General features: G+C 56.4%; 1 protein-coding gene across 2 annotated transcripts; it reads left to right on the plus strand.

The window, feature by feature from the left end:
• Positions 1-5,124: 5,124 nt before the first annotated feature.
• ATP4A (ATPase H+/K+ transporting subunit alpha) lies at positions 5,125-26,390 on the plus strand (the record flags this gene model as incomplete). Of its 2 annotated transcripts, none has more annotated exons than XM_084770767.1 (22): positions 5,125-5,136; positions 5,250-5,390; positions 5,512-5,571; positions 11,711-11,914; positions 13,133-13,246; positions 13,455-13,707; positions 14,201-14,469; positions 15,446-15,644; positions 16,146-16,255; positions 16,345-16,479; positions 17,262-17,454; positions 18,190-18,365; positions 19,463-19,599; positions 19,689-19,839; positions 19,976-20,144; positions 20,271-20,425; positions 22,980-23,103; positions 23,396-23,541; positions 24,904-25,037; positions 25,582-25,683; positions 25,784-25,875; positions 26,081-26,390. In XM_084770767.1, the coding sequence occupies 22 exons, from the start codon at positions 5,125-5,127 to the stop codon at positions 26,107-26,109; spliced, it is 3,105 nt and encodes a 1,034-aa protein (XP_084626893.1). In that variant the 3' UTR covers positions 26,110-26,390. The 2 variants fall into 2 exon arrangements, with proteins under 2 accessions (XP_084626893.1, XP_084626894.1); XM_084770768.1 differs by having other exon boundaries at positions 19,689-19,812.
• Between the last annotated feature and the right edge of the window lie 727 nt (positions 26,391-27,117).

The raw sequence follows: 27,117 nt of genomic DNA on the forward strand, positions 1-27,117 counted from the left end.
TGCCATTCTCTGAGGAGGTGGAGGGCTCTCCCAGGGCCTTTCCGATCCGGTCTATGGTGGGAGAGGGACAGGACAGAGGAGGATTGGCTGCCCAATTAGCAAGCTTACAGGGTGTGTGTGTGTGCGCGTGCGTGCGTGTGTGTGTGTGTGTGTGTTTGTGTGTGTTACCTTGCCTTCTGTTCTTTCACCTGTCACCTGTGTCTGAGAAAGGACTGAAAAAGAGTGAACATGTAACGTCTTTGCCTGCCCAGTGTCTGCTTTGACCTCCTGTACCTCCTGTAGGTGATGGGGAGGGTAGGTGGGGGGCACCGGCAAAGCCAAGGGCACTGCTGGGCCCACTATCTTATCAAAAAGTCTCAAACACATACTTAAAGTCAAGGTCACAACCAGGTCCACACAGTCAGCAAACATTCCCTGGGGCCAGGCCTGGGAGCGATGGAGGACACACAGTGCACATGAGGGACTCAGGAACCTGCCCTCACGGGAGTGGGAAGGGATTAGCATCAAACGGCAACAGCTCAGGGCTCTAGTGGAACACAGGTTTAAGTGGCGAGGCCTGGAATGTTACTTTTGCGTTGGGTGGGCAGACAGGTGACAGAAACAACCTACTGAAAGGGTCCCTTTTCACTCATGGCTTAGGAGATCCAGTCCTTGGGCCATTCCTCCCCGAGGTCCGGGCGGAACATGGTGAAGGGGGGGTGGAGGTGTTTAGGATGAGGAGGTTTCTGACTTCATGATAGAAGCAATGGCACAAATCACCCACCTCTTCTAGCTAGGCCTCCTGAAGTTTCTAGAACCCCTTCAAATAGTGCCAGCATCTAGGGACCAAATATTCAACCCACAGGGCGGGGTCGGATGTCAGATTCAATTTTAACAACTGGAATTGGGGAAGGAGAAAGGGGGGGGGTGAAGAAAGAGGGAGGGAGGGAGAAGAGAGGAAAAGAGGGAATGAGATAGTCAGCCAGACAGAATATAAATTCGGGGCACTGGTACAGAAGCTGATCCACCCTGGGCCAAGAATGGTCTTGAAATGATCATTTTGTTAATTAGAAAAGAAGATTTATGTTTTTACTTATTTGTTTATTTGAATGTGTGCACGTGACAGACGGTCATCAAATGGTAACGGCTCAGGGCTCTGGTGGGGAATTAAGCATTTAAGTGGAGAGGCCTGGAATGTTATCTTTGCTCTGCTGTGACAGAAACAGCACACAGAAAGTTTTCTTCTTTGGCCCCACAGCCTGGGGCAGAGCATCGTGGAGGTGAGGGGTGTGGAGGACAGACACGCATACACACCCCACATGTGTGTGGGAGGTGCCCACAGAGGCCAGAGGAGAATATTGCGTCCTCCACGGGAGTTGGAGTCACAGGTGGTTGTCAGCTGCCTGATATGGGTGCTGAGAACTGAACTTGAGCCCTCTGTAAGGCCAGATTGTGCTCTTAACCATTGAGCCATCTCTCTAGCACCCTGCTGGTGTGCATGTGCATGTGCGTGCGTGTGCGTGTGCGTGTGCGTGTGCGTGTGCGTGTGTGTGTGTGTGTGTGTGTGTGTGTATTACTGTGTTAGTGAGGATGGACTGTAGGGAATTGCATATACTAAGCACTGAGCCACACCCCAGCCCCTCACTGGGGGATTCTAGGCAGGGGCTCTACCACTGAGCCACACTCCAGGCCCTCATTGGGGGATTCTAGGCAGGGGCTCTACCACTGAACCACGCCCAGCCCCTCACTGGGGGATTCTAGGCAGGGGCACCACCACTGAGCCACACCCCAGCCCCTCACTGGGGGATTCTAGGCAGGGGCACCACCACTGAGCCACACCCCAGCCCCTCACTGGGGGACTCTAGGCAGGGGCTCTACCACTGAACCACACCCCCAGCCCCTCACTGGGGGATTCTAGGCAGGGGCTCTACCACTGAGCCACGCTCTCAGCCCCTCACTGGGGGATTCTAGGCAGGGGCTCTACCACTGAGCCACACCCCAGCCCCTCACTGGGGGACTCTAGGCAGGTGCTTACCACTGAATGACAACCTCAGCCCTGAAATGAACATTTGAAAAGCAGAAGGTTCTGAGTCCTGAAATGGAAAATGAAGAAGGAAGAAGAAGAAAGCAGGACTCAGCCTTATCAGGCCTTAGAAATCTACATTACACAGGAAACTCTTTGTCATTCCCCTTCTCCCCCCAAAAAGAAAAATACATTAAATTCTGACTATTGTTCTTAAACAAACCTGCCTCAAATCCTTGTGTTTGAGGCTCAGGGAGATAGGCACCCATGGCCACTGTGGTGGCTGTGGCTGTCTGTCCTACCACACTTGGAGAAGACTTTGCCTTTGAATTGTGACAGGAGTTTCCCATCAGCCCGAAGCAGCATTGCACAGCTCCCCCATTCCCCTCCCCCAATGGGCTAGAGTCCATGTAAGGTAACAGGCATATATACACACATTGCTTATACACGTGGTAAAAGAATAATTTTTGTTTTGGTTTTTTTTGTGGACACAGGTATGTGCAGTGGCCATGGACATAGGTGTGGGCAGTGGCCATGGACATAGGTATGGGCAGTGGCCATGGACAAAAGTATGGGCAGTGGCCATGGACATAGGCGTGGACAGTGGTTATATGCATTCACGTTTTGGCAGTGACTGTGGGTTCAGGCCCAAGTAATGGACATCCTGAAATATATATGTCCTTTTCTTTTTTTTTTTTTTTTTTTTTTTTTTGGTCTTTTGAGACATGGTTTCTCTGTGTTAGCCCTGGCTGTCCTGGACTCACTTTGTAGACCAGGCTGGCCTCGAACTCACAGCGATCCGCCTGCCTCTGCCTCCCGAGTGCTGGGATTAAAGGTGTGCACCACCACGCCCGGCTATATGTCCTTTTCTAGGCTGCTCAGACTTAAAAACAAGACCCAACCTGACGCAACGTCCTGCAAAGGACACACACATCACTTGTGTTCCTATCCGGAGTGAGTGACCTGACTCAAATCGCAAAGACGGGGGTGGGTTGTGGTGTGGTGGGGGAAATCCACAAAAATAAGATACGCTCTCAAAACACACAAGTCAAGGAAGCAAGAAAAGCCAGAACGAGGGAAGAAGATGGCAGGAGCGGGAGGGACAACTTGTGCAAAGGCGCCATGGCGATCTGACCCCAGGCTGCAAGGACTTCAGCGGGAGAACCCGGGGAAGTCAAATAAAGCCTCATGCTTAGATAAAGTGCCTTTATTCATGTTATTCTTTGAAACTGTTCATCTGGCTATACTTATGTCAAAAGGACTTTATTCAGAGGCAGCAGCTGCCTGGATATAGCTAAAAGGCACCCCGTTTCTCACGAGGCATGCCTGTAACCCCAGCGTTTGGGAGATGGAGGCTGGACAGTTAGGAGTTCAAAGTTACCATGGGTTACAGGAGAGAGGCCCATAAAATTCAAACAAAAAGCGTCGTATCTATAAGTCCTATAAATAATTCAGTCAGAGTTGGGCGGGGTGGTGCACGCCTTTAATCCCAGCACTCGGGAGGCAGATGCTGATTGCTGTGAGTTGGAGGCCAGTCTGGTCTATACAAAGTTAGTCCAGGACATCCAAGGCTACACAGAGAGAGACCCTGTCTCAAAAAACCAAAGTAGTAGTAGTAATAATGATAATAATAATAATAATAATAATAATAATAATAATTCAGTCAATACAAACTTGAAATCTCTTGATATTCCATCCATCAATCTATTGACTTGGATGTGTGTGTGTGCATGTATATGTGTATATACGTGCAGTGGTGGTGCACGCCTTTAATCCCAGCACTCGGGAGGCAGAGGCAGGGGGATTGCTGTGAGTTCGAGGCCAGCCTGGTCTACAAAGCAAGTCCAGGACAGCCAAGGCTACACAGGGAAACCCTGTCTCGGGCATTTGCACTGAGTTGAGAAACTGCCACCCAGATCTTTGGAAAAGGGAACCAGACAGATGGTGCCAAAGTGCCGAGGCCCTGAGGCATGGATGACCCGTCTGCACAGAGCACGTATTGAGGGATCCAGGGATGGAGACCAGGAAGCTCACTTACAGAAGATCTAGCCGGGAAAAGCTTGTGAGCTGAGGAAAGAGGTTGTTCCCAGCATTTCACTGCAGTGGCTGACACTGTGCCCGGCTCTCCTTGGGGCTCCCGGAGTGGGGGGTTGGGCTCTCCATCTAGGTGGGTGTTGGGGAGCTTAGGCTGTCCACTTCTTGACCTGCTCCCAGGGAGGGCGTTACCCAAGGTGATTATCTTATCGGCTACACCTGCCTACACATACCCTTGGAGACGTGCCCACTAAGGGAGGCCACTGCAAAATCATACCAAAGGTCCGACCACTTCCCCAGCCCAGCCCCTCACTTGCTGCCCCAAGGGATCCCTTGCCTACGATCATGGACCGGGTGTCTTAGACTTCCTGGCACCTGGCACTCAGCTCAGACAAAGGTCCTTAGATACAGCCTTTCTGTAGTGTTCTCTTCCCCACCCCCTCCATCTGAGCAGATTGGGGTGGGGGGGACGGGGGATGGTTGGGAGTGGCTGGAGGTTTAGCATGCCAGTGGGACCCTGTCAAACTTCCTCAAAGCCTCAGTTTCCTGTCTCTGCCCAGTGGGAATGGGAGAAAAGATGTGATGTCACACAGGTGACCGTGTACACGCTTTAAGGCTCACAAGAGGACGTGCGGCGTGTTATCAGCCTGGTCCTGACTCTCACATGTCCTAGACTAAGTTTGAGCGAGCGACTTCAGCTCTCCGTGTCCCAGTTTCCCCACCTGTGATGGGTGCTCCTCACCTCACAGGGCCCCCGGAGAGGTTAAATGAGTGAATGTGTGAAACTCTCAACACATTGCCGGGCACGGAGCGAGCACCCCATGTCTGTCCCTCTCCTTGCTGATATATGGCTGTTATAACCCAGGGGTTCCTGATCTGAGTGACAGGTGGCGATGGGGTTTGGGCAGCTTGGAACAGCCCAGTAGAGAATGTCTGAGCTTTCCAAGCCTGAAGGTTACCCGGCAAGGAGCCTCATAATCAGCTGCAATCAGCTGGCTCTGCCCCACCCCCATCCGCCCTGGGTATATCAAGCTTGGTCCAGACCCTAGGATGCTCTGTGGACCAAAGAGCACAGAGCACCAGGCACCATGGGGAAGGCAGTGAGTGGCGCCACCCCCCCCCCTGCCCTGGAGGGGATTTTTTAGGCTTGGCATGGGGGGAGGCAGAAGTCCCATTGGCATCTGACATCAACTTTGCTCCATCCCGTGCCCAGGAGAATTATGAATTGTACTCGGTGGAACTGGGGTCTGGCCCTGGTGGGGACATGGCGGCCAAGATGAGCAAGAAGAAAGCGGGCGGCGGCGGTGGCAAGAAGAAGGAGAAGCTGGAGAACATGAAGAAGGAGATGGAGATCGTGAGCATTGGGGCGGGCGGGGGGCCTGGGCACGACCGAGGTGGGGCACGGGGAGCCGGGCTGTGGGCAGGGTCGGGCTGGGAGAGGCTGACCACCATGAGTGTCCCGCACCGTCCCGTAGAACGACCACCAGCTGTCAGTGTCTGAGCTGGAGCAGAAGTACCAGACCAGCACCACCAAGGTGAGATGCGAGTGGGCATAGTGGGGGGAGTGGGCATAGTGGGGGGGAGTGGGCATAGTGGGGGGGAGTGGGTATAGTGGGGGGGAGTGGGTATAGTGGGGGGAGTGGGTATAGTGGGGGGGGAGTGGGTATAGTGGGGGGAGTGGGTATAGTGGGGGGGAGTGGGTATAGTGGGGGGGAGTGGGCATAGTGGGGGGGAGTGGGTATAGTGGGGGGGGAGTGGGTATAGTGGGGGGAGTGGGTATAGTGGGGGGGAGTGGGTATAGTGGGGGGGAGTGGGTATAGTGTGGGGAGTGGGTATAGTGGGGGGGAGTGGGTATAGTGGGGGGAGTGGGTATAGTGGGGGGAGTGGGTATAGTGGGGGGGAGTGGGTATAGTGGGGGGGAGTGGGTATAGTGGGGGGAGTGGGTATAGTGGGGGGAGTGGGTATAGTGGGGGGAGTGGGTATAGTGGGGGGAGTGGGTATAGTGGGGGGGAGTGGGTATAGTGGGGGGGAGTGGGTATAGTGGGGGGAGTGGGTATAGTGGGGGGAGTGGGTATAGTGGGGGGAGTGGGTATAGTGGGGGGGAGTGGGTATAGTGTGGGGAGTGGGTATAGTGGGGGGAGTGGGTATAGTGGGGGGAGTGGGTATAGTGTGTGGAGTGGGTATAGTGGGGGGGGAGTGGGTATAGTGGGGGGAGTGGGTATAGTGGGGGGAGTGGGTATAGTGTGGGGAGTGGGTATAGTGGGGGGGAGTGGGTATAGTGGGGGGAGTGGGTATAGTGGGGGGAGTGGGCATAGTGGGGGGAGTGGGTATAGTGGGGGGAGTGGGTATAGTGGGGGGAGTGGGCATAGTGGGGGGAGTGGGTATAGTGTGGGGAGTGGGTATAGTGGGGGGGAGTGGGTATAGTGGGGGGGGAGTGGGTATAGTGGGGGGGGAGTGGGTATAGTGGGGGGAGTGGGTATAGTGTGGGGGAGTGGGTATAGTGGGGGGAGTGGGTATAGTGGGGGGGGAGTGGGTATAGTGGGGGGAGTGGGTATAGTGGGGGGGAGTGGGTATAGTGGGGGGAGTGGGTATAGTGGGGGGAGTGGGTATAGTGGGGGGAGTGGGCATAGTGGGGGGAGTGGGTATAGTGGGGGGAGTGGGTATAGTGGGGGGAATGGGTATAGTGGGGGGAGTGGGTATAGTGGGGGGAGTGGGTATAGTGGGGGGAGTGGGCATAGTGGGGGGAGTGGGTATAGTGGGGGGAGTGGGTATAGTGGGGGGAGTGGGTATAGTGGGGGGAGTGGGTATAGTGGGGGGAGTGGGTATAGTGGGGGGAGTGGGTATAGTGGGGGGGAGTGGGTATAATGGGGGGAGTGGGTATAGTGGGGGGAGTGGGTATAGTGGGGGGAGTGGGCATAGTGGGGGGAGTGGGTATAGTAGGGGGGAGTGGGTATAGTGTGGGGAGTGGGTATAGTGGGGGGAGTGGGTATAGTGTGGGGAGTGGGTATAGTGGGGGGAGTGAGTATAGTGTGGGGAGTGGGTATAGTGGGGGGAGTGGGTATAGTGGGGGGAGTGGGCATAGTGGGGGGAGTGGGTATAGTGGGGGGGAGTGGGTATAGTGGGGGGAGTGGGTATAGTGGGGGGAGTGGGTATAGTGGGGGGAGTGGGTATAGTGGGGGGGAGTGGGCATAGTGGGGGGAGTGGGTATAGTGGGGGGAGTGGGTATAGTGGGGGGAGTGGGCATAGTGGGGGGAGTGGGTATAGTGGGGGGAGTGGGTATAGTGGGGGGAGTGGGTATAGTGGGGGGAGTGGGTATAGTGGGGGGAGTGGGTATAGTGGGGGGGAGTGGGTATAGTGGGGGAGTGGGTATAGTGGGGGGAGTGGGTATAGTGGGGGGAGTGGGTATAGTGGGGGGAGTGGGTATAGTGGGGGGGAGTGGGTATAGTGGGGGAGTGGGTATAGTGGGGGGAGTGGGTATAGTGGGGGGAGTGGGCATAGTGGGGGGAGTGGGTATAGTGGGGGAGTGGGTATAGTGGGGGGAGTGGGTATAGTGGGGGGAGTGGGTATAGTGGGGGGAGTGGGTATAGTGGGGTGAGTGGGTATAGTGGGGGGAGTGGGTATAGTGGGGGGAGTGGGTATAGTGGGGGGAGTGGGTATAGTGGGGGGAGTGGGTATAGTGGGGTGAGTGAGTATAGTGGGGGGAGTGGGTATAGTGGGGTGAGTGGGTATAGTGGGGGGAGTGAGTATAGTGGGGTGAGTGGGTATAGTGGGGGGAGTGGGTATAGTGGGGGGAGTGGGTATAGTGGGGGGAGTGGGTATAGTGGGGGGAGTGGGTATAGTGGGGGGAGTGGGTATAGTGGGGGGAGTGGGTATAGTGGGGGGAGTGGGTATAGTGGGGGGAGTGGGTATAGTGGGGGGAGTGGGTATAGTGGGGGGAGTGAGTATAGTGGGGGGAGTGGGTATAGTGGGGGGAGTGGGTATAGTGGGGGGGAGTGGGCATAGTGGGGGGAGTGGGTATAGTGGGGGGAGTGGGTATAGTGGGGGGAGTGGGCATAGTGGGGGGAGTGGGTATAGTGGGGGGAGTGGGTATAGTGGGGGGAGTGGGTATAGTGGGGGGAGTGGGTATAGTGGGGGGAGTGGGTATAGTGGGGGGGAGTGGGTATAGTGGGGGAGTGGGTATAGTGGGGGGAGTGGGTATAGTGGGGGGAGTGGGTATAGTGGGGGGAGTGGGTATAGTGGGGGGGAGTGGGTATAGTGGGGGAGTGGGTATAGTGGGGGGAGTGGGTATAGTGGGGGGAGTGGGCATAGTGGGGGGAGTGGGTATAGTGGGGGAGTGGGTATAGTGGGGGGAGTGGGTATAGTGGGGGGAGTGGGTATAGTGGGGGGAGTGGGTATAGTGGGGTGAGTGGGTATAGTGGGGGGAGTGGGTATAGTGGGGTGAGTGGGTATAGTGGGGGGAGTGGGTATAGTGGGGGGAGTGGGTATAGTGGGGTGAGTGAGTATAGTGGGGGGAGTGGGTATAGTGTGGGGAGTGGGTATAGTGGGGGGAGTGAGTATAGTGGGGGGAGTGGGTATAGTGGGGGGAGTGGGTATAGTGGGGGGAGTGGGTATAGTGGGGGGAGTGGGTATAGTGGGGGGAGTGGGTATAGTGGGGGGAGTGGGTATAGTGGGGGGAGTGGGTATAGTGGGGGGAGTGGGTATAGTGGGGGGAGTGGGTATAGTGGGGGGAGTGAGTATAGTGGGGGGAGTGGGTATAGTGGGGGGAGTGGGTATAGTGGGGGGAGTGGGTATAGTGGGGGGAGTGGGTATAGTGGGGGGAGTGGGTATAGTGGGGGGAGTGGGTATAGTGGGGTGAGTGAGTATAGTGGGGGGAGTGGGTATAGTGGGGGGAGTGGGTATAGTGGGGGGAGTGGGTATAGTGGGGGGGAGTGGGTATAGTGGGGGGAGTGGGTATAGTGGGGGGAGTGGGTATAGTGGGGGGAGTGGGTATAGTGGGGGGGAGTGGGTATAGTGGGGGGAGTGGGTATAGTGGGGGGGAGTGGGTATAGTGGGGGGAGTGGGTATAGTGGGGGGGAGTGGGTATAGTGGGGGGAGTGGGTATAGTGGGGTGAGTGAGTATAGTGGGGGGAGTGGGTATAGTGGGGGGAGTGGGCATAGTGGGGGGAGTGGGTATAGTGGGGGGGAGTGGGTATAGTGGGGGGAGTGGGTATAGTGGGGGGGAGTGGGTATAGTGGGGGGAGTGGGTATAGTGGGGGGAGTGGGTATAGTGGGGTGAGTGAGTATAGTGGGGGGAGTGGGTATAGTGGGGGGAGTGGGTATAGTGGGGGGAGTGAGTATAGTGGGGGGAGTGGGTATAGTGGGGGGAGTGGGTATAGTGGGGGGAGTGGGTATAGTGGGGGGAGTGGGTATAGTGGGGGGAGTGGGTATAGTGGGGGGAGTGGGTATAGTGGGGTGAGTGAGTATAGTGGGGGGAGTGGGTATAGTGGGGGGAGTGGGTATAGTGGGGGGAGTGGGTATAGTGGGGGGAGTGGGTATAGTGGGGGGAGTGGGTATAGTGGGGGGAGTGGGTATAGTGGGGGGAGTGGGTATAGTGGGGGGAGTGCGTATAGTGGGGGGAGTGGGTATAGTGGGGTGAGTGAGTATAGTGGGGGGGAGTGGGTATAGTGGGGGGAGTGGGCATAGTGGGGGGAGTGGGTATAGTGGGGGGGAGTGGGTATAGTGGGGGGAGTGGGTATAGTGGGGGGGGAGTGGGCATAGTGTGGGGGGAGTGGGTATAGTGGGGGGGGAGTGGGTATAGTGGGGGGGGAGTGGGTACAGTGGGGGGGGAGTGGGCATAGTGTGGGGGGAGTGGGTATAGTGGGGGGGGAGTGGGTATAGTGGGGTGAGTGAGTATAGTGGGGGGAGTGGGTATAGTGGGGGAGTGGGTATAGTGGGGGGAGTGGGTATAGTGGGGGAGTGGGTATAGTGGGGGGGAGTGGGTATAGTGGGGGGGAGTGGGTATAGTGGGGGAGTGGGTATAGTGGGGGAGTGGGTATAGTGGGGGGAGTGAGTATAGTGGGGGGAGTGGGTATAGTGGGGGAGTGGGTATAGTGGGGGAGTGGGTATAGTGGGGGAGTGGGTATAGTGGGGGAGTGGGTATAGTGGGGGAGTGGGTATAGTGGGGGAGTGGGTATAGTGGGGGGAGTGGGTATAGTGGGGGGAGTGGGTATAGTGGGGGGAGTGGGTATAGTGGGGTGAGTGGGTATAGTGGGGGAGTGGGTATAGTGGGGGAGTGGGTATAGTGGGGGAGTGGGTATAGTGGGGGAGTGGGTATAGTGGGGTGAGTGAGTATAGTGGGGGGAGTGGGTATAGTGGGGGAGTGGGTATAGTGGGGGAGTGGGTATAGTGGGGGAGTGGGTATAGTGGGGGAGTGGGTATAGTGGGGGAGTGGGTATAGTGGGGGGAGTGGGTATAGTGGGGGGAGTGGGTATAGTGGGGGGAGTGGGTATAGTGGGGGGAGTGGGTATAGTGGGGGGAGTGGGTATAGTGGGGGGAGTGGGTATAGTGGGGGGAGTGGGTATAGTGGGGGAGTGGGTATAGTGGGGTGAGTGAGTATAGTGGGGGGAGTGGGTATAGTGGGGGAGTGGGTATAGTGGGGGAGTGGGTATAGTGGGGGAGTGGGTATAGTGGGGGAGTGGGTATAGTGGGGGAGTGGGTATAGTGGGGGAGTGGGTATAGTGGGGTGAGTGGGTATAGTGGGGGGAGTGGGTATAGTGGGGGAGTGGGTATAGTGGGGGAGTGGGTATAGTGGGGGAGTGGGTATAGTGGGGGAGTGGGTATAGTGGGGGAGTGGGTATAGTGGGGGAGTGGGTATAGTGGGGTGAGTGAGTATAGTGGGGGGAGTGGGTATAGTGTGGGGAGTGGGTATAGTGGGGGAGTGGGTAAAGTGGGGGGGAGTGGGTATAGTGGGGGGAGTGGGTATAGTGGGGGAGTGGGTATAGTGGGGTGAGTGGGTATAGTGGGGGGAGTGGGTATAGTGGGGGAGTGGGTATAGTGGGGGAGTGGGTATAGTGGGGGAGTGGGTATAGTGGGGGAGTGGGTATAGTGGGGGAGTGGGTATAGTGGGGGAGTGGGTATAGTGGGGGGAGTGGGTATAGTGGGGGGAGTGGGTATAGTGGGGGGAGTGGGTATAGTGGGGGGAGTGGGTATAGTGGGGTGAGTGGGTATAGTGGGGGGAGTGGGTATAGTGGGGTGAGTGGGTATAGTGGGGGGAGTGGGTATAGTGGGGGGAGTGGGTATAGTGGGGGGAGTGGGTATAGTGGGGGGAGTGGGTATAGTAGGGGGAGAAGAAGGGCAGGATAGAAGGATGGGGAGAGAGAAAGGAAGAGATGAAGAGAATGGGAGAGAAATAGAGGGGAGAGAGAGAGAAGAAGAAGAGGAGGAGGAGGATGACGAGGGTAGGAGGAGGAGGAGAAGAGACATATAGAGAAACGAAGGTGGAAGAGAGGGAAGGAGAGATGGAGAGAGAGAGAGAGAGAGAGAGAGAGATGGAGGGAGAGGGAAGAAAAAAGGAGAGAAGAAAGAAGAGAGGAGGAGGAGGGGAGAGGCAGGAGAGGGGGAAGGAGACTAAAGCAGACGGGTTAGGGGAAGACGCTGTGACCTGCATCATGGCCACACCTGCCCGTTCGCCCCCAGGGCCTGACTGCGAGCCTGGCAGCCGAGCTGCTGCTGAGGGATGGGCCCAACGCGCTCCGGCCACCCCGGGGCACGCCGGAGTACGTGAAGTTTGCGCGGCAGCTGGCAGGTGGTCTGCAGTGCCTCATGTGGGTGGCAGCTGCTATCTGCCTCATTGCCTTTGCCATCCAGGCCAGCGAGGGTGACCTGACCACTGATGATAACGTGAGTTGGGGGGTGATGCAGGGCAGGCGCGGGGCACAGGGAGACCCCCCCTCCTCCCCGGAGAACTAGGACACTGAGCCCAGGACTTAAATGGGATGTAGTGAGGGCACAGAAACATTAAGATGCAGTTCCTGGGACAGGGATCCGGGAGATGGAGGGCACTGGGCCGTGGGACAGACCTGAGGGGAATGGGGCACAGGGGACGCTGTTGCTGACACTTGGAGGTACAGAAACAGAACTACAAATTTTAAGTATGGATAGAAGAAGAGGAGGAGGGGCAGGAAGAGGAGGAGGAAGAGGGGGAGGAGGAAGAGGAAGTAGAGGAAGAAGAATCATGGATGTAGGAGAAACTAACGACATGAAACAGGGGACATAGGGGCTGGGGCTGAGACATACGGAACACTGAACAGCACACAGAGACACAGACAGTGGATGTGAAAACACTGATAGGGAAATGGAGGACCTGGATCTGTGTCAGTGCCAGACAGAGGACACGGGGTGTGACATGTGTGACACTGGAAAAGGGCTCAGAAGGCCATCGGTCCAGTGACATGGCGCTGGTGCTCAGAGGTACTCACACTTGGCGTTTTGGGCATTAAGGTCTGCAGTACAGGCACAGGACTGGAGGCAAGATGACGCAGGGACTAGTGAGCACAGGGCACGGGACGGCATGTGGACGAGAAAAATCGGAAACGTGAGGCACAGAGGAGACAGCCGGGCGGTCGTGGCGCACGCCTTTAATCCTAGCACTCGGGAGGCAGAGGCAGGCGGATCGCTGTGAGTCCGAGGCCAGCCTGGTCTACAAAGCGAGTCCAGGACAGCCAAGGCTACACAGAGAAACCCTGCCTTGAAAAATCCAAAAAAGAAAGAAAGAAAGAAAGAAAACAAAAATAAAAAGAAACACGAGGAGACATGGCAGATGCACAGCTTAGGGGAGTCAGGACTAGATGAAGAAACATGGACCCAGGACCACAGGGGGATGTGGGAGCTCACACAAGACATTTTAGATACCGGGAAAGTGAACAAGGCATTTGTACAACACGGGCGCAAGGGCTTCGGCTGCGGGAAGAGCACACGAGGCTTCCTGGTGGACTGAGGAAGCCCTGGGGGTGACCTCAAGAACACCAGGGGGAGGGGTCTCTGTAGCAGAGCCGTGGCCTTGGGGCGAAGGCCTCCCCAGCTCCCACGCATAAAGCTTGCCTGCGTCTCACCCTGCAGCTGTACCTGGCCCTGGCGCTCATTGCTGTGGTCGTGGTCACTGGCTGTTTCGGCTACTACCAGGAGTTCAAGAGCACAAACATCATCGCCAGCTTCAAGAACCTCGTACCCCAGGTGGGGTCCCCCAGCTTGCCAACCCCCGCCCTCCCCCCCCTTCAGATTCCGTCTCCAAACCACCTCAGGCCATCTGGGGGGGGGCGGGGAAGAGCGGGGCGTCCTGGTCCATCTCCCTTGCTAGGGCTCCCCCTCAATCTTTAGCCCCGCCCCGTGCCCCCCCACGACAGTAAGCACCTTCTACTGCCGCCCCTACCCCTGCCCACAGCAAGCCACCGTGATCCGAGACGGGGACAAGTTCCAGATCAATGCGGACCAGCTCGTGGTGGGCGATCTGGTGGAGATGAAAGGCGGGGACCGTGTCCCAGCAGACATCCGCATCCTGTCGGCCCAGGGCTGCAAGGTGGACAACTCCTCACTCACTGGAGAGTCTGAACCGCAGACCCGCTCGCCCGAGTGCACACACGAGAGCCCCCTGGAGACCCGCAACATCGCCTTCTTCTCCACTATGTGTCTGGAGGGTCTGTGTGCAACGCCGCTAGCCTGTCCCGACTTCCCTTAAGAGGCCCCTTTTTTGGGCCGGGTGGTGGCGGTGGCGGTGGCGCACACCTTTAATCCAGCACTCGGGAGGCAGAGGCAGGCGGGTCGCTGTGAGTTCGAGGCCAGCCTGGTCTACAAAGCGAGTCCAGGACAGCCAGGGTTATACAGAGAGACCCCTTCTCAACCCCCCGCCCCTGCAAAAGCACCTTATTTTGTTTTCTGTGATGCATGCCACATGTCTCCCCAGCACAGAGCACCTTCTTTTATTTATTTATTTATCGAGACAGGGTTTCTCTGTGTAGCCTTGGCTGTCCTGGACTCGCTTTGTAGACCAGGCTGGCCTCGAACTCACAGTGATCCTCCTGCCTCTGCCTCCCAAGTGCTGGGGTTAAAGGCGTGCGCCACCACGCCCAGCTCGGAGGACCCGTCTTATGCTGCCCACCGTACCCCTGAACTTTCTTGTCGCAACTGCAGGCACGGCGCAGGGCCTGGTGGTGAGTACAGGCGACCGCACCATCATCGGGCGCATCGCGTCGCTGGCCTCAGGTGTGGAAAACGAGAAGACGCCTATCGCAATTGAGATTGAGCACTTCGTGGACATCATCGCTGGCCTGGCCATCCTCTTCGGCGCCACGTTCTTCGTGGTGGCCATGTGTATCGGCTACACCTTCCTTCGGGCCATGGTCTTTTTTATGGCCATCGTGGTGGCCTATGTGCCTGAGGGGCTGCTGGCTACTGTCACAGTGAGTAGGTTGGGGGGCTGGGGCGGAGGGGAGGGGGTAGAAGGAAGCGAGGGGAGCAGAAAGCTGCATGTTGGATCATCCCACAAAACTTCCCCTCATCACCCTCCTGTCTATCCACCCACTCAGTAAACATTTACCGCTGGGCAGTGGTGGGCACGCCTTTAATCCCAGCGCTCGGGAGGCAGAGGCAGGTGGATCGCTCTGAGTCCGAGGCCAGCCTGGTCTACAAAGCGAGTCCAGGAAGCCAGGGCTACACAGAGAAACCCTGTCTCAGAAAACCAAAAAAAAAAAAAAAAAAAAAAAAAAATATATATATATATATATATATATATAAATAAACAAACAAAACATTAACTAGCTGCTCTCCATGTCATACACCAGGGCTCAGAGAAGAATAAATAGGGTCCTGGACCAAGGAAAATAAGGACAATAAAATAAAAATAAAAATTAAAAATAAGGAAAATAAGTCAGCCCAAGCTCAAGACCGACCCACAGGAGGGAGGCTGGGAAATTCCTTTTTTCATTGTGTTGATGTGAGCTGGGTCATCTCAGAGAGAGAGTATCTGGGAATACCGAGGAAATAAAAACATGGGCCGCAAAACAGCTTGGAGGGAAGAAGAAGAAGCCTGGTTTTTTTGTTTTTGTTTTGTTTTTCAAGACAGGGTTTCTCTGTGTAGCCTTGGCTGTCCTGGACTCACTTTGTAGACCAGGCTGGCCTCGAACTCACAGCGATCCTCCTGCCTCTGCCTCCCGAGTGCTGGGATTAAAGGCCTGCGCCACCATGCCCGGCTCAGAAGCCTGTTTTGTTTTGTTTTTTTGCCGGAGGAATCTTGCAAAGTGCGGTGGCTGTACACTAAAAGGAAGGGCCGGTATCGGGGCCTGGCTATGTCAGTGTTCCATCCATCCTCTCCCCCTCCCCTCCCTCTTCCCTCCCCTCCCCCTCCCTCCTCCCCTCCCCTCCCCCATCTGTCCGCAGGTCTGCCTGTCACTGACAGCAAAGAGGCTGGCCAGTAAAAACTGCGTGGTCAAAAACCTAGAAGCGGTGGAGACCCTGGGTTCCACGTCCGTCATCTGCTCAGACAAGACAGGAACTCTCACGCAGAACCGCATGACCGTGTCCCATCTGTGGTTCGACAATCACATCCACACGGCGGACACCACGGAGGACCAGTCAGGTGAGGGGGTGGGACGGACAGGCACAAGGCCCGAATGAAGCCGGTGATCATCTGATGGGGAGCCTGAGGCAGGCTCCGCGTTAGCGAGAGGAGCAGGTCCTGGGTCCTGTGAGGGACAGGTCTGTGAAGGGAATCTGGTCTTCAGGAGGATCTCTTATATAGTGTTTGGAGAAAGCTGTCTTGGGGTACTATCCATGACTGGAGAGGGGACTGAACGCATCAAGAAAGGCTTGGCTCGCCGGGGTGGGGTGGGGTGGGGGCGGTGGGGGCGCACACCTTTAATCCCAGCACTCAGGAGGCAGAGGCAGGAGGATCGCTGTGAGTTCGAGGCCAGCCTGGTCTACAAAGCGAGTCCAGGACAGCCAAGGCTACACAGAGAAACCCTGTCTTGAAAAACCAAAAAATAATAAAGAAATAATAAAAATTTTAAAAAAGAAAGGCTTGGCTCTGGTCCGGGAGATCCATTCCCACCAAGTCCTAGCCCAGACGTCTGGTCTCCAGGGCAGACGTTCGACCAGTCCTCGGAGACATGGCGGGCGCTGTGCCGCGTGCTCACCCTGTGCAACCGCGCCGCCTTCAAGTCCGGCCAGGATGCGGTGCCGGTGCCCAAGGTGAGAGACCTGGGGATCCCTCCCGGAGGGTGACGTCTGGAGCCTGGTGACGACAGGCCTCCACCCTCACACCGGACCCTGCTTCCCAGCGCATCGTGATCGGAGATGCGTCTGAGACCGCGCTGCTTAAGTTCTCGGAGCTGACACTGGGCAACGCCATGGGTTACCGGGACCGCTTCCCCAAAGTTTGTGAGATCCCCTTCAACTCCACCAACAAGTTCCAGGTGCGCTGGGCTCTGAGCCGGTCCCCTTCCCCAAAATCCACAATGGCCACGCCCACAATGGGAGGGAGGGGCCTCAATTCCCCCATCCATCCCCCAAAATCCACAATGGCCACGCCCACATCGGGAGGGGAGGGGTCTCAATTACCCCCATCCCCCCAAAATCCACAATGGCCACGCCCACAACGGGAGGGGCGGGGCCTCAATTACCCCCCTATCCATCTCCCAAAATCCACAATGGCCACTCCCACAATGGGAGGGAGGGGCCTCAATTCCCCCATCCATCCCCCCAAATCCACAATGGCCATGCCCACAATGGGAGGAGAGGAGCCTCAATTCCCCCTATCCATCCCCAAAATCCACAATGGCCACGCCCACAATGAGAGGGGAGGAGCCTCAATTCCCCCATCCATCCCCCCCAAAATCCACAATGGCCACGCCCACAACGGGAGGGGAGGAGCCTCAATTCCCCATCCATCCCCCCAAAATCCACAATGGCCACGCCCACAACGGGAGGGGAGGAGCCTCAATTACCTCATCCATCCCCCCAAAATCCACAATGGCCACGCCCACAATGGGAGGGGAGGAACCTCAATTCCCTATCCAGCCCACAACCCCCCCCACGTGTGAGTAGACCACGCCCACTTGCGAGCTCTGCTGTGGCCAGGACCCTGCTCCCTTAGGCCCCGCCTCCCTTGTAACCACGCCCCCCAAACGCGGCCACGCCCGCCGACCCGGCCAAGCCCCTTGCAGCTAATGCTGTATGCGTCTCCCCGTGCCAACAGCTGTCCATCCACACGCTCGAGGATCCGCGCGACCCCCGGCACCTGCTGGTGATGAAGGGCGCCCCCGAGCGCGTGCTGGAGCGCTGCAGCTCCATTCTCATCAAGGGCCAGGAGCTGCCCTTGGACGAGCAGTGGCGCGAGGCCTTCCAGACTGCCTACCTCAGCCTGGGAGGCCTGGGAGAACGAGTTCTTGGTGAGGGCCGGGCATGGGCAGGGCGCTGTGTGAACAGGGGTGGGCACAGACCCTTCCAAACTTCCTGGGCCGGACCTGACCACTGTGCTTTCCTGTGGTTTTTCGTGTGGTCCTGCGGATGGAGCCATTCAAGACTATACGGTTGTGAGCCCTGGCCTCGCCCACCTCTGGCCCAGGGGATGGTCTGCCCCAGCGCTCACCCTTGATCTTACCTTCCCTGGGTCAGTCCTGACCTTTTTATCCTGATAACTTTGAGCCAGTCTTACTGCGTAGCCCTGGCTGTCCCAGAACTCACGCTGTAGACCAGGCTGGCTTCCAACTCAGAGACCCGCCTGCTTTCTGCCTCCCCGGTGCGGGATTAAAGGGGTGGGCCACCATGTCCCTCCTTTATATTACCTTTGACCTTCCCCAAGTTTAGTCTTCACTCCTTGAACTTTGTAACCTCTGGAAACCCTGGAAGGCACAGACCCAGTCCAACTCTGCCTTTCCCTTAGCTTTGAAAGAAAAGGTTTTCTTCCTGGATTGGCCTGCAATTCCCTCCCGAGCGCTGGGGTTACAGCCCGTGCCTAGCTCTCAACCTCAGTCTCCTCGTCTGCTGGGTGAGGGTGGATTCAGGATCTGGCGTCCACAGAGGGTGCAAGGGACCTGGTTCTATCACAAGCCTCCTGACCCCTCCGGCCCTGTTAGTACACTCTCCGCCTAGACTCACCGCCCCCCCCCCCCTTTTCTGGTCAGGTTTCTGCCAGCTCTACCTGAGCGAGAAGGACTACCCACCAGGCTATGCCTTCGATGCAGAGGCCATGAACTTTCCAAGCAGTGGCCTCTGCTTTGCGGGACTTGTGTCCATGATCGACCCTCCTCGGGCCACCGTTCCTGACGCTGTGCTCAAATGCCGCACGGCAGGCATCCGGGTATGGGGGGCGGCGGAGGGGAGGGGGCAAGGATGACTGAAACCCGCCTGTAACTGTCATGAGTTAAACCGTACTGCGTCATGATATGGGAGTTCTGGGGGAAGGAAGCTACATGTATAAGCTATATCCAGGGGCTCGGTGTAGCTAGGAAGTTGCCCTTTTTCATGTCTTTCTTTCTTTTTTCTTTTAAGATTTATTTATTATTATGTACACAGTGCTCTGCCTGGGCACCATATCACATCACAGATGGTTGTGAGCCACCACGTGGTTGTTGGGAATTGAACTCAGGACCTCTGGTAGAGCAGACGGTCCTCTTGACTCCTGAGCTACCTCTCCAGCTCCCTTTTTCATGTCTTAAGCTCCCTTTTCCGTCTCTCCTGGCTTCAGTCTCAAGCAGTGCTCCAACGTGAGTGTGCAAAAATGACAACTTGCCTCCACTCCCAGCAACTGCAGTTTACAGTTCCCGCCTGCCCTGCTCAATAGGGTCACACGGTCATCCCCAAAACAGCGTTGGTGGCTGGGTGGTTAATACCTTGACTGGCCACCTCTGGGCTTACTTGCTCAATCTTGTCCAGAGAACTCCAACCAACTGCCTGGGAAGAGCCACTCAGCCCTCTATCTACCCCCGGCCCCCGGTCTTTAGGATGCTGTATTCTTTTTTTTTTTTTAAATATGTATTTATTAGTATGTATACAGTGCTTTGTCTGTCATACACCTGCAGGCCAGAAGAGGGCGCCAGATCTCACTATAGATGGCTGTGAGCCACCATGTGGTTGCTGGGAATCGAACTCAGGACTTTTGGAAGAACACACAGTGCTCTTAACCTCTGAGCCATCTCTCTAGCCCATCATTTTTAGATCTCTGCTCATAATGTCACCTCCTCAGAGAGGTCTAAGCTCATCTCTGCCTCTCGATGTCCTATGTATGCAGTTCGCTTGTCCTTTTATCTTCCTGCATTAGAATGCCAACTGCATAAAGACAGGGAGGGACAGTTGCCTCTTTTAGCTGAGGTCACGCTTGCGGAAATAATGATCGTATCAGCAGATATGGACCGGGGAGATCTGGAGGGGTGAAGGGTAATGCTGGCCTTTCCACAGGTGATCATGGTGACGGGTGACCATCCCATCACAGCCAAGGCCATCGCAGCCAGTGTGGGCATCATCTCGGAAGGCAGCGAGACAGTGGAGGACATTGCCGCTCGCCTCCGCGTGCCTGTAGACCAGGTTAACCGGAAGTAAGCGCCTGCCAGCCCTTCCCTGTGGTTCCCCCCTGGACCCCACACCGACCGTCACCCCAGTGAGACCCTCCCCCCACCCGCTGCAGGGACGCCCGGGCCTGCGTGATCAACGGTATGCAGCTGAAAGACATGGACCCGTCTGAGCTGGTGGAGGCGCTGCGCACCCACCCCGAGATGGTGTTTGCTCGAACCAGCCCCCAGCAGAAGCTGGTGATTGTGGAGAGCTGTCAGCGACTGGTGAGGCCCTGCTGAGGAGGGTGGCGGGGTGGGCTAGGCCGGCCGCCACTGCCGCCACTGCCACCATTGCTGCTGCTGCCGCCTCCACCACCACCATCTCTCTGGCAGCCTGCTCACCAGACCTGCTTGCCCTCAGGGTGCCATCGTGGCCGTGACAGGGGATGGTGTAAATGACTCCCCGGCCCTGAAGAAAGCAGACATTGGCGTAGCCATGGGCATCGCTGGCTCGGACGCTGCCAAAAATGCTGCTGACATGATCCTGCTGGATGACAACTTTGCTTCCATTGTGACGGGCGTGGAACAGGGTCCGTGCCCTGCTGGGGAAGGGCGGGGTGGAGGGGTGGGGAGCAGGCCATGAGGGGCTCAGGAGGAAGCCAGTTTTGGAAGGGGGGTTGAGGTACCTGCTCTGCCCCCTCCCTCCCCACCGACAGGCCGGCTGATCTTCGACAACCTGAAGAAATCTATCGCCTATACGCTGACCAAGAACATTCCGGAACTGACACCCTACCTCATCTACATCACTGTCAGTGTGCCCCTGCCCCTCGGTTGTATCACTATTCTCTTCATAGAACTCTGCACAGACATCGTGAGTTTCCAGTCTGGTGCCAGCATGTACCCCCACCCCACCCCCCCCACCCCCCCCACCCCCCCACCCCACCCCAACCCCACCCCGCACCCCACCCCCCCACCCCCCCACCTCACCCCACCCCCCACCGACCCCAGGGTCACTATAATTTTTTGTTGTTGTTTTTGTTTTTTTTTTTTTTGTTTTGTTTTTTGAGACAGGGTCTCTCTGTGTAGCCTTGATTGTCCTGGACTCACTTTGTAGAGCAGGCCAACCCTGAACTCACAGCGATCCCCCTGCCTCTGCCTCCTGAGTGCTGGGATTACAGGCGTGCGCCACCACCGCCTGGCACTACAATTATTTTTTAGATCAACAGACATCCAGAAATAGGTAGACATGGAGGTTGACAGGCAGGCAGGTAGGCAGGGAGAGAACTGTGGATTCAGAGACGCTGAGACAAACAGATGGCAGCTGGGTGCGTGAATTAATAAAAAAAATTATAATGCAAAAAAAAAAGGTAGGGACAGGAGGATATCAACTTTGAGGCCAGCCTAGGCTACATAGTGAGAGCCTGCCTTAAAAAAAAGAAAAAAAAAAGGATAAATAGAGATGTTTGCAAACATAGTAATCTAGTTCCAAAGGGGTAGCAGGCACAGACAGCAGACAAAGACAGCAGCAGACACAGACAGCAGACACAGACAACAGCAGACACAGACAGCAGACACAGATGACAGCAGACACAGACAGCAGACACAGACAGCAGACACAGACAGCAGACACAGAAGACACCAGACACAGACGACAGCAGACACAGACAACAGCAGACACAGACAGCAGACACAGACAGCAGACACAGACGATAGCAGACACAGACAGCAGACACAGACGATAGCAGACACAGACAGCAGACACAGACAGTAGACACAGACAGCAGACACAGACGACAGCAGACATAGATAGCAGACACAGACAGCAGACACAGACAGCAGACATAGACAGCAGACACAGACAGCAGACACAGACGACAGCAGACACAGACAGTAGACACAGACAGCAGACACAGACAGCAGACACAGACAGTAGACACAGACAGCAGACACAGACAGCAGACACAGACAGCAGACATAGACAGCAGACATAGACAGCAGACACAGACAGCAGACCCCCTTTGGAAGGCAGCCCCGAAGGCAGCAAAGGGCCTAGTTCCTAGGCTAGGCCCACACTAATTTACATAATGTCCCCATCACTGCCCCAGGGGACAGGCTTTCTTGAGATTCTCCCCATCTTGCTGGTCATGTGACTGAGGCACAGATAAGCTAATTTAGGGGCCCCAGCTGGAATCTGAGCTCAGGCAACTATGTTCCCTAGGGCTGGTGCACCTCACCAGTCTACTCTGCGGCCATCCCAGGCCATCCCAGCATGGACTCTCCCTTTATACATCACGGACAGGAGTGAAGAGGGGACAGAGCACACGCGTGTACACACAGACACACACACACATGAGAGAGAGAGACAGAGAGACAGAGGCGAGAGAGACAGAGAGACAGAGACAAAGACAGAGAGATAGAGAGACAGAGACAAAGGTGGGAGAGAGAGAGAGAGACAGAGACAGAGAGAGAGACAAAGGCGGGAGAGAGAGAGAGACAGAGACAGAGAGAGAGACAAAGGCGGGAGAGAGAGAGAGAGACAAAGGCGGGAGAGAGAGAGAGAGTGGCTATGACTCAAAAGACAGCATCAAAGAGACGGCGCAAGGTGTTTGGGCACATGCCTGAGCTCCTAGCACTTGGGGAGCAGAGGGAGGAGGCCCATGGGGGTTGAGGTTCTCCTGGGCTACATAGTGAGTTCAGGGTCAGCCTAGGCTACACAGCAAGCCCTGTAGAGAGAAGGGTGGGTGAGGGGCAAGGGAGGCGGGAGGGAAAAGGAAGGCGGGAAACAGAACAAGAGAAGAGGACAGGAGTGATTGTGGGGGGGGGGGGGGAGCCAGGCAAAGCGCCAGCTAGTGGGAGCAAAGCAGACATCTGCCAAGTGTGCCGATGCACGCCTGTAATCCTAGGCCTTGGGAGGAAAAGGTGGGAAGATCAGTTCAGGGCCAGCCTCAGCTACAGGGTGAGACTGAGGCCAGCCTCAGCTACACAAGACCCCTGCCTTAAACAAAACAAACAAACCAAAGGCAGACACTCATATGGAAGTGGACGCTAGGGCACCTGTGACCCTGACATGCAACCTGCACACCAGCCAAGTGGCCACTGCAGGGCCTTCCTCCTGTTTTATTACCGTGTGTGTGTGTGTGTGTGTGTGTGTGTGTGTGTGTGTGTGTGTGTGTGTGTATGTGTGTGTGTATATGTGTATGTGTGTGTATGGTGTGTGTGTGTGTGTGTGTATATGTGTGTGTGTGTATGGTGTGTGTGTGTATGTGTGTGTGTGTGTGTGTGTGTGTGGTATGGTGTATGTGTGTGTGGTGTGTGTATGTGTATGGTGTGTGTGTGTATGTGTGTGTGTGTGTGTGTTGGTTGGCTTCAGAGTGAACGGAGTTGGTGGCCCAGACGACCCTCAGCCCTGTTCCCTTCTGCCCTAGTTCCCGTCTGTGTCCCTGGCGTATGAGAGGGCGGAGAGCGACATCATGCACCTGCGTCCACGGAACCCCAGGCGTGACCGGCTGGTCAACGAACCACTGGCTGCTTATTCCTATTTCCAGATTGGTGAGCCCTGTGGCCCGATCTGGGCCCCCGAGGCAGGGCCCCCCGAGACTGGGACCCTGAGACTGGGCCCCTGAGGCAAGGCTCTTGAGACTGGACCCCTGAGACTGAGACTCCGAGGCAGGGCCCCCCGAGACGGCCCCCGAGGCACTGCCCGCGTGCTGTGGGCTTCCTGGCTGCAGCTCTGGGGCTTGGTCTTTCCCTCTGCCCGTGTCCCTGCTCTGTGTGCGTGCCTGGTTTTTGTGTGTCTGCCTCCGTCTCTGTTGCCACACTCCTGTGTCTGGCCCTCCCCCAGGCGCCATCCAGTCATTTGCGGGTTTTGCTGACTACTTCACAGCCATGGCTCAGGAGGGCTGGTTTCCTCTGCTGTGTGTCGGGCTGCGGCCACAGTGGGAAGATCACCACCTACAAGATCTTCAAGACAGCTACGGCCAGGAGTGGGTGAGCTCTGCCTGCCATCCCTTGCCACGCCCTCTTACCCGGTAAGGTATCTGAGTTGGTCTGTGGTTGCTGGGGAGACTTTCCCTCACCGTCCTTGGCTCCACGGTAGAGGTGAGCCCCTTGCTGCACTGACAGATGACTTTATCTCAGGCTCAACTGGTCCTTTTTAGTCATTTTCCTAAGTGATGTCATTCACAGAGTTCTGGTGTGTGGCACCTATGTCATTGAAGGCTTGAAGGGCAGTGGGGCCAGCTGTGTTTAGTTTGTCTTGAAGATTAATGGGTTACAGAGCAGGAAATCCCCCAGAGCCACTGTCACAGTTAAGAATGCAGAGTCTGGGGGCTGGAGAGGTGGCTCGGAGGTTAAGAACACTGTCTGTTCTTCCAAAGGTCCTGAGTTCAAGTCCCAGCAACCACAGAGTGGCTCGCGGCCACTTGTAATGAGATCTGGCGCCCTCTTGTGGAGGGCAGGCACACATTTGGGCAGAAAACTGTATAAATAATAAGTAAATCTTAAAAAAAAAAAAAAAAGCAGAGCCTGGGGCTAGCCTGGATTCACTGTACTGTATCGATCCTGCAAGCTGTGTGGCCTGTCTGCATCCCCTTCCCCCAGCTTATCCCAGCCAAATTCAGGCGGATCTCTGTGAGTTCAAGGCCAGCCTGGTCTGCAAAGCAAGACAAAGAAATGCAAGTTCTTAGGCCCCCACCTCAAGGCCTGTGGTCAGAAACTCTGGGAGTGGGGCCTCCCAGGGAGTCTGACACCTGTCAGTCTGCTGTTTCAGTTACACTGTTACCTGTGAGTTCCAGGCCAGCCTGGTCTATGTATAATTGAGTTCTAGACCAGCCAGGCTACATAGTCACACACACACACACACATACATACACGCACACACACACACACACACACATACACACACACACACACACACACCACACACACACACATACACACACATACATACACACACACACACACCACACACACACACACACATACACACACATACATACACACACACACACACACACACACACTGGGCGCTGAAGGAACAGCATATATAGCGGTTGTCCCCATGTGGTGCATGCATCTCTGCTGCTTCTCCTTGGTCCCTGTCACCTTTCTCTGAAGATCCCCCAGTTCCCCTTGCCAGGCTCCTCACTTGGTTGTCCTCTCTCTCCTAGGAAAACCCCCATGGCCCAGCTGTCAGTTCAGGCAGAGCTACCCAAGCCCCTCTAGATGCTGGGATCCTGCAGCCCAGCCTGGGATGGGGGAGAAGGGAGTTTAGGGACCTCAGCACCCAGTGGGATGGCAGAGGCTCTTTCACCCAGGCTCAGGCTGCCCCTGTCCCCTCCTGGCCTGCAGACATTTGGTCAGCGTCTGTACCAGCAGTACACCTGTTACACCGTGTTCTTCATCAGCATCGAGATGTGCCAGATCGCTGACGTCCTCATCCGCAAGACTCGCCGCCTCTCTGCTTTCCAGCAGGGGTTCTTCAGGTGCCCCCCACTGGCCCAGCCCCTGCCCCCCAGCCCCCAATTTCACATCCTGCCAGCTTCCAAACAGCAAATGCCAGCACCAAATGTAATGAGCTGGGTGTAAACCTCCTTGGAAATACGGAAATATGGTCTTAGCTGGACATCAGGGCCCTTCTTTTTTGTTTTTGTTTTTCAAGACAGGGTCTCTCTGTGTATCCCTGGCTGTCCTGGACTCACTTTGTAGACCAGGCTGGCCTCGAACTCACAGCGATCCACCTGCCTCTGCCTCCTGAGTGCTGGGATTAAAAGCTTCCATCACCACCGCCCCGGCTATCAGGGCCCTTCTTAATCATGGGCTGAGGCCAAAAGGGCTAGCTCCTGCTCCTGAGGACTGCCATCTTGGGAGTCACAGGTCTAGGACCTCCCTAAGTTCCTCCTGATCCCCAACCTCAGGTGGCTGGTCTGTCTCCGTGCCTGGCCTGCCAGTCTGAGCACCCCCAACCTCAGGTGGCTGGTCCATCTCAGTGCCTGGCCTGCCAGTCTGAGCACCCCCTCCCCCCCACAGGAACAGGATCCTGGTGATCGCCATTGTGTTCCAGGTCTGTATTGGCTGCTTCCTGTGCTACTGCCCAGGGATGCCCAACATCTTCAACTTCATGCCCATCCGGTGAGGAGCCTGTGAGGGGCTGGCAAAGGGATGGTGGGGGGATGTGGGATACAGACCCAGGCAACAGCCTTGCCCCTGTCATCCCTCACCTGCCCTTCAGGTTCCAGTGGTGGCTGGTCCCCATGCCCTTCGGCCTCCTCATCTTTGTCTATGATGAGATCAGGAAACTTGGAGTTCGCTGTTGCCCAGGGAGTGAGTGTGGAGGCTGGGGGGGGGGGGGCAGGGAGGGGCACCCTGGGAGTTGGGGGACTGAATGGTTCTTAAGAGCAGCTCCTTGACCTCTGACCCTTTGACATATGACTTTAAGCCTTTGACCCTCTAAAAGCACTACTTGTTTGCAGCCTTTGTTCTTGCGTGTGCACCTCAGTCTGAGTTTCGTCTCTCCTCTGTCCTCCAGGCTGGTGGGACCAGGAACTCTACTATTAGTGGGACAGTCACCTCTCCATCAGCATCGTGGGGGCTTATGGGTGGCTTGTCGAAACAATGCAACAGATTCCCAGGCTGTACCCACTTCTGCAGCCCGTGACACCCCCTTTTGAAGGACTCTGTCCTTTACTCCCCTTTATCCCCAAAGCCCCACACCCTTTTGGAGCAGTGGCACCCCAGGCGAGTCCCTACGGAGGTGTGCCTATCCCAAGGCCTCCATCTGCACGGAGGTTGCCTGGGGGCGGCTGCAAACCCCTCTGCACTCTGCTGGACAGTAATAAAACCACGTCGACTGCACAGCGCCAAGTGTTTACCTTGACTCCCCCAGACCTACCACATAGGGATTTATGTTCAGGGCTGCAGCGTCTGCAGGGCCTCTTTCAGAGCTTCCTGGCATAGGGGTCTGGACTTGCACAGCAAGCAGCCTGTTGCCACAGCCCACAGGCCAGTTCCCGTATGTCCTTACCCAATCATGCAGGTCCCACACACTCCTGCTGGGAACGCCCCATCCCTCGGGCTGGGCCTAGGATTCTCCTCCCTGTTGTCAGCCCCCAACCCGAACCCCTCAAGCCCTGAGGGACTTCAGTTCCATCTGTCCTTATGCCCACATCTGTGTCCCACTCATGTGACCCACACTCTCAGACCTGCTCCCAGATGCTATCCAGTCTCACCCAACAGTGGGACAGAAGGCTCTTGGGGGTCACCAAGCCCCCAAAAGGGGCTCTTGTCCCTCTGCTGACCTGTCACCTCCCTACTTCGCCTCCTACTGACCAACAAAGACAACCAGCTTTCACCTCAGTTTACTTTCCCACCCTTGGCTGAGGACTATTCCACCATGGCCTTCCGGTTTCTGTCCTTCCATACCATCACCATGGACAGCTCCCCAAACCCTAACCCAGCTCTGGTAGCACCGGGCTGTCCTGGTCCCCATCAGCTCCAGCCGCTGCTGGACTGGAGCTAAACAGTCTCTGACGCTTCCCAGGAGTGAGACCTTTACAACCACCCGGA

Source organism: Acomys minous (assembly GCF_964271855.1).
Source record: "Acomys minous genome assembly, chromosome: 20".
In the NCBI taxonomy this organism is placed as follows: Eukaryota; Metazoa; Chordata; class Mammalia; order Rodentia; family Muridae; genus Acomys; species Acomys minous.